The 7,382-nt window shown below is 45.7% G+C and overlaps 1 protein-coding gene across 1 annotated transcript; it reads right to left on the reverse strand.

Annotated features, from left to right (window-relative positions):
- Positions 1 to 233: 233 nt before the first annotated feature.
- Positions 234 to 6,973, reverse strand: LOC6556520 (pneumococcal serine-rich repeat protein). Its single transcript, XM_001985414.3, has 10 exons — positions 6,935 to 6,973; positions 6,608 to 6,714; positions 5,289 to 6,005; positions 4,598 to 5,215; positions 1,683 to 3,190; positions 1,388 to 1,614; positions 998 to 1,319; positions 764 to 934; positions 586 to 693; positions 234 to 514 (listed from the first exon to the last, which is right to left on the reverse strand). The coding sequence occupies exons 2-10, from the start codon at positions 6,675 to 6,677 to the stop codon at positions 365 to 367; spliced, it is 3,891 nt and encodes a 1,296-aa protein (XP_001985450.2). The 5' UTR covers positions 6,678 to 6,714; positions 6,935 to 6,973; the 3' UTR covers positions 234 to 364.
- Positions 6,974 to 7,382: the final 409 nt, after the last annotated feature.

Genomic DNA, 7,382 nt, shown 5'->3' on the forward strand with positions numbered 1-7,382 from the left:
GAATATCCTGGCAAATATTTAGGCATCTCCAATTGGAGCTGTTATCTAAATAATAACTAAATCAAAACTCGATTCACATTTAAAGGTCATAAGTACAATTTGTATTGGACTTTCTGCTTAAGAAACTTGAAAAAATATTGCGTTCAATTATTGTGTAGTTGTAGTTTTTGTGTGCTTTTTGTAATGTGATATCTTACATATTAATATATATATATATGTATATATGTATGTAATGCTAATTTAAAATTACTGACAAATACATAGTTAATTTAAAGCAATTTACAATCCTATAAACATATGAAAAGTTATACATAAAGGCGCACAAGTCGTTGTGGAATTGCTTCTACATTTTCCACACTTGTCTCTATAACTTTTCGCGCTTCTTGAAATTGCGCTTCGATTGCAAACGGTTGATTATGTCCGAGACATGTGGTTTGTGGTCAAAGATCTTCATCAATTGATTCTGCGCCTCGTTGATGCCATCAGTGATAATCTTACTCCGCTGTATGTTGCCCTGTGTAGCAAAAATAGAATTTGTTCAATATAGATGTAGAAAATATAAAGAATGCTGATTTTAGAAGTTACCTTTAAAAGTTCACTGACACGCTCAATTTCGCTATGGTTGTCTTTGTCCTTTTCCAGTACCTTCAACATGGTCTCCAATTGAACCAAACTACCCATTTCCGAGTCGTTCTGCAAAATTAAATAGGTTTTCAGTCTAGTTTTAGCCATAATTGAGTTGTATAATTTATTGAGTGCTTACCAAATCCTCCATTTGTGAGCGCAAATGATAAAGCTTCCAGCCACTGATCTTGCCCTGAACGTTGGGTTGATTGGCCAGATCAATGACTGTGGCACGTCGCTCATCTCGCGGTTTCACATCCGTGTAGCGATGGAAATGGTTGTTGGCCAGCTTGTGTGTCGGCTTGTACGTCTACATGACAAGTAGAGTTATATATTATATAAATAGATTTTCATTTTATAAATGACAACTCACATTTAGCAGGGCACAGTTGCGCGGACGTCGCAGCACAAAGTCGACGGGATTTGCGTTCTCCTTGTTGCCGACAACAGCGGGTCGATGATTGTTGACATCGCCCGCGCTGGCATTGGGTGTGGCACTGCCAGCGGCGGCCAGCAGGAGGCCGCCATTGTTGAGTGCTTGATGCGGCAACTGATTGTGCTGCTGCTGTTGCTGCTGCTGCTGTTGCATGAAGCTGGAGGTGGCCTCCTGGGTGGAGCTGCTGCCGAGACTGCTTGGCGGTGGCAGCGACAGCGACAGCGAAGCCTGACTTTGATTCGAGTGCTGGCTATCGTTGCTAATTTAAGGCACAAGAAATAAAATCAATAATGTATTTAGAGAAATATAGAAAAACACGCAACTTACGTGGATCGTCGCGGTTTCTTGCGCGCCAGGCCATCGTAGCCAGCGCCACCTGTGCCATTCATGCGCACCTGTTGCAGTTGGCTGGCCGTCAGTGTGGCTGTCTGCAAGGACACATAGTGTGGCGCCTGCTGCTGCGGGGGCACATCGACAAAGGCGCTGCCTCGTGAGCCCAATGTGGCATGCGCCACACTCGTCGGCAGCGTCTGCGACTGATGTGCTGCAATCAACTGCAGGACATATAAATAAATATTTCAGAGTTGGCTTGCTGATCGAGAATATATATATCAAGACTCACCTCGCTTATGGGATTAAAGTGTGTTGCAGCAGCGCAACTTGGATCATCGCCAATGCGATTAATGGCCAGATTGCTGTCCTGCAATTGCTGATCGACGCCGGGCGATGAGTTGGCCGAGACTGTGGTGGAGCCATCGGATGAGGCTGGCGACTCGGCGCGCACATTCCGTGTGCCAACAATGCTGCCAGCGGTGGTCGACGCTGACGCTGTCGACACTGAGGATGCGCCGCCAACAACGGCTGCTACTGCAATGGACGAACTGACACGCTCCCTGTCCTTTTTGGCCAGTGCCTCCACAGTTAGGGCCGAGCTGCTCACCGTTGTTGTAGTCGGCGGTTGTTGCACCACCGGTGCCACTGAGACCGGCTGCAGATTGAATGCGGACGCAGCAGCTGCCGCTAGATTGACCACTGACGCCGCTGAGGCATTGCTATTGCTGCTCATCGAGAGCAGAGTGGGTGCCAAATTCTTAACTCCACGTATCGGCGATCCTTCGGCATCGCGTTTGCGCATGAAACTGGCGACGAGCGAGTTGGTTGCCACCGGTACTTGCATCGGCAGCGCACTGACTGTGGCACCTCCGCCCGTCGTCGTGGGCACGCCGCCCGTCGTAACCTTGACGGACGTGTGCAGCGGTATGACCATGTGCTGTGGCGGTGCAGCACCCGCCGGTATGATGAGCTGCTGGTGTCCAATGGTGCGACTACCGACGCCGCCACCAGCTGTCGCCGACGATGGCAGCACGGTGAATGTGGCCGTCGAGCCAGTGCCGCCGGCTGCTTGCACCTGCTGCGCATGGCTGGCAAAGGGCAGCGAGGAAACGGAGAGACTGCTGCCGCCGCCACTGCTGCTCACCAACTGCGCCTGGGCCTGGACCTGCTGTGCCTGTGCCTGGGTCTGGGCAAGCGTATGTGTGCTTTGCGTCACAGTCGTCGTCGTCAGTGAGAGGACGCCCGTCGACGCCGGCATCGACTCGTAATAGATGGCCGAGCTGCCTGCCGGCAGAAAGGACGCTGCACCCGTCGACGATGTGGCTACAGATGTGGCCGCTGTTGAGACAGTGACACCACCAGTGCCTGCACCGCTGCGCTGCTGGATGAATACGTTGGTCGGTGTTCCGCCGGACTGCAACCCAGTGGCGCCACCAGCCGAATCGATGCCAGACGACTGGGTCATCATCATTTTGCCTACGGTTATGCCGCTGGCATTCTTGATGGGTGTCAGGGTGCCCGTCAAGATGTTGCTGGTGGGTCCGCCACGGCCGCCAATTGTCAGCGATTGCATTGTTGCCCCGCCAGCAACTGATGCTGCTGCTGCCACCGAGCTGCCAGCTGTTACAGAAGTGGCCGTTACTGTGGCAGAAACACCGTGCACCGCTTGTATGCTTGCCACGCCCTGTGGCGTCATTGTCGCTCCGCCCGCCCCACTCGTCGTCGATACCTTGCCAATAGGATTCAGCTGGGTGATGGTCAGCGAGGGCTGCACCTTTGTCACAGGTGGCCGAATACCTGCAACGAAAATAACAATTTCAATTCTCTTGACTTGTTTTCTTCGCGAAGCGAACAATTCAGTTGCCAACTTATTGCAATTTAATCAGATTGTTGTTAGATTTAAATGCGAGATTGGTTAATTTTTTCATTTTGTTAGATGCATCCTCTTTATGATTCTCCAGACGAATCTAACTAATCGTGTTTGGAAATCTATCAATTAATCGCTGCACAATCTCAAATTTAATTAGCATGTTTTTATTTTGTACAAATTTCATAAAGATCGGAGCAGTGATTAAGGAAATGGTTTTCTTTTCTTTTATACAGAAAATATAACAAACTCAAATTTAATTAGTCTTTATATGTTAGAAGCTTCCAAGATTTTATACAAGTTTAGGGGAACAGTTGAAATATTTTCTCAAAATGATAGAGATATCATATCTGATACTTTACGGGATGTATATATATATATATATATATTAGTTGTTTTATGTTTTGCTATAACTTTTTACATGTTAAATATATATTTAGATGGTGATTTTATGAGTAAGAAATTAAATGAGCCATTAACAATGGCAAAATCGTCACTATTTTATTTTTAATTCTCCTACATATTTTGAGATCCTTCGGGATTCATCTTCAGGGAGAGATTAATAATCTGTGAAGTCAACTATTGAATTTAAAAAATGAGTAACCCAGAAAACAACTTGACCTGGAGGCAACTAAATATCTATATATATTATAAATAATAAATGTTTGAAAGTCTGCAAGGTTATTTAATCTCAAATAAGAAGTTGTTCGGTTCCATCAAACGTTAGCAAGATTTTCAAGCATTTTACAGCGGAAATCTCCAAATATGGTAATCCAGAAAAGATACTGCTAACTTTTTAAGGAGCCAGGCAACTATCATTGCATCTTAAAGAGGGTGTGGCTAAGAGAGCTCATAAATAAACTTGGAAAAGCCTATGGAAATCTACAGGGGAATACGATTGTTGAGGCAGTAGTAAGGAAAGCAACCAGCTGAACTTTTTTGGCCATAGGATGCCTGCACATGATTGGACTGGATTAGAACTATGACACAGACTAACAATAATAATAATAATAATATTTAATATTTAATAATTAATAATAATAATAATAATAATGCATAATAATAATAATAATTAATAATAATTAATAATAATTAATAATAATAATAATTAATAATAATAATAATTAATAATAATAATAATTAATAATAATAATAATAATAATTAATAATAATAATCATAATTAATAATAATAATAATACTTAATAATAATAATAACAATAATAAACAAAATATCTTTCTTTTTAATGTAACAGTTTAAGTTGTGCCACTTATCAAATTGATTTCTGACTTTTAAATGCTGCCTCATCCACAAATTTATAGTTGATGATGCACTTACCGATTTTGGCTGCAGCGCTGGTGCTCATAAGGAAGGGCTGCAACATGACATTGCCACCGAGGCGGGCGGTGGAGCCGATGATTTGTTGGGCACCGCCTGTTGTCTGCTGCTGCAGCTGAATGATCCGAGTGGTGGGCAGATTGGCAGCAGTTAGCGCCACGGGTGCAACACCTCCACCAGTTGGACCACGGCCGGCAACTGTGACGCCGCCCGAAACGCTCACCGGCGTGGGCGGCACAACATTGGAGCTGAGCTGAGGTATGCTGGGCGCACGTATGCTGATGCTGGTCGTGTTCAGCTTGGTGGCCGGAAAGCTCTTGCTCAGCGGTATAGGACGCACCTGGCGCGGCGTGACGGTGGTGCCCAACGGTGTTGTGGTACCGCTACCCACAGTGCCACTTGAGCTGCCCAGTGGCGTGGCAACGGCAAAGCGTGGATTGAACTGATTCGCTGCATTGGGATTGGTGTTTGGCCCGCCGCCTGCCGACATATTGGAGGAGTAGACAAGCGTCGCCTGATGTTGACGCGGTGGCAGCACCGTTGCCACATAAGCTTGCGGCACACCCGTTGCACCCGACGACTGCGGCGGCATCGGCTGTGCCGCCGAAACGGTGAGAGCTGTCAAGGATTGGGCGATAGATTAATACATGTATATAGATAGTTGATCTGGTGATTAGCTGTAGATCTTTACCTGTGGGCGCCTGAACTGGTGTTGCTGTGCTGGAAACGCTGGCACTGCTAACCCCCGCCGATGTGGTGATGATACGCTGCCTGGGCTGATGAATGGCACGTATGAGCTGCACCTGGCCGGTGGGACTCTGCATCCAGGCAGTCGCCGCAGTTGCGCTGTTCGCCGACGAAATCACCGTCGATGGCTGCGAGGTGCGCACAAAATTCCCGGTGCTGCTGAGACCGGCGGGCGACGGACTGACGCCAACTGATGCCGTTGTTGTGGCACGCAAGGGGGTCACTAGCCGTTGAGCACCGGTCACATTGACGCCACTCATTTGGGTGGCCGTGACGCTGGCACGCGGCAAATAGGTGGCCTGTGTTACGGGCCGAGTGACCGTAATTGAGGCATTCGATACGTTGCGTGTCGGCGTCGCCGGGATGGCTGTGATCTGTGTGCGCCCGGTGGCTGTGACATTCTCCAACTGCTTAATCATCGGCATCATGACGCGCACCTGCGTCGATTGGCCACCTGTCCCAATGGCCCGAATCGAGGCGGCTGTGGTGGACTGTCCCGCGTTCAGGGAAATTGGTGTGCCGCTGAGCGAGCCGGCTTGCACTGTGTTGCCGGCTGTGGCGACTTTGATAGTACCACCGCTAATAATGGGTGTGCCCGTAATGGAAATGCCGCCGCCGTCCGATTTCACGTGCGTGATTTTGGCGGCAACTGTGGAATGTGCTGCGGGTGGCAAATGGGATAATGAGTATCGATTTGTCGAGCCACGCATTTGTTGAATGTGCGTATTTGGTTTTGTTGTTGTCAAGTGCTTGGTGTTTTGATGTGGCAGAGTGCGTATTTTAACGGCTTTTAATGTGGCTACATTTTGGAATGAGAAACAAATGTTTTTTTTTGTTGTTGTTTTGATGGAGCAACACTTTTTGCATTTGTGCTTACTGGCAACGCCATGAATTCTACGGCTTACTGGCATCACTACGAAACGAATTCACAGTGACAACAAAACACAATACACAAACACACACACACACACTTGCTCGCACGCACACATTGAAACAGCCATATGCTGCTGCGAATGTGAGACAGAAGCGGAAAGTGTAACAAACACTGCGCGCGTATGCGACCACAAAAGGGAACTAACCACAATATACACACACACACACTGACACACGTACACGCATACACGTGCAGCATTGCAAAGCGGAAAATGTTATGTATACACACACAACACATGAACACATTATTTTCTAGCTAATCCATGTATATAATGTTATAAACACACTCATACATATGTACATAGTGGATATTATTTTTCAAATACATACCAGGCGTCGTTGTCGTAGCTGTACCTCCAGCGCCGCCACCCACCGCACCGCCCTCACTCGACGCGCTCATGCTATCCAAGAACGCAGTATATTTATTGATAAAAATACTGCGTGAAATGCAAACAAATAGCAATTGAATACTTTACATCTATTCGCGTTGCGTTTTTCTTATCAATACACGGTGTATACGTATTTACACATACATACAAATGCACACATACATGCATATTCACACGTCTGCATATATAAATATATTTATATTTGTGAATACACGCACACAAAATGTACATAAACTTGTGAAATTAGTGAATTTATTAAGTTAATTACCTTGCTTCTCTTTTTTATTGCACACTGTACAATTGAGTCTTTACAATTTTTTCCACGCTCCTGTTTATTTTTACAATTTCAGTATTGCTTCTTCTTTTCAAAGTGGGCAACAATACCACAAACAGTTAACAGTACATGTACAGCTGTGGGAATTCAGAGACGAAAATGTTATTAACAGCGCGCACAAATTAATACTTGATTTGAATAATAACAATATAATCAACGGTCTAATGAGAAGAAGAGAAGAAGCTTATAAGGATAAAGAAAAAATACTGTCGAAGATGAATAATTATAAATTAAAGGGATTGCTCCCAATACAAGAAAATAAATATTGCAGACATAATCTTTTAGAACAGCTGTTGGCAAACAATAAATATCGTTGAATAGCATTGGAAAAACAAATATCGTTGGACAGCCCTGGCCGATGTCACAGTATACCAGTGCACTT

This window comes from Drosophila grimshawi, unplaced genomic scaffold, assembly GCF_018153295.1.
Source record: "Drosophila grimshawi isolate 15287-2541.00 unplaced genomic scaffold, ASM1815329v1 contig_44, whole genome shotgun sequence".
Lineage (NCBI taxonomy): Eukaryota > Metazoa > Arthropoda > Insecta > Diptera > Drosophilidae > Drosophila > Drosophila grimshawi.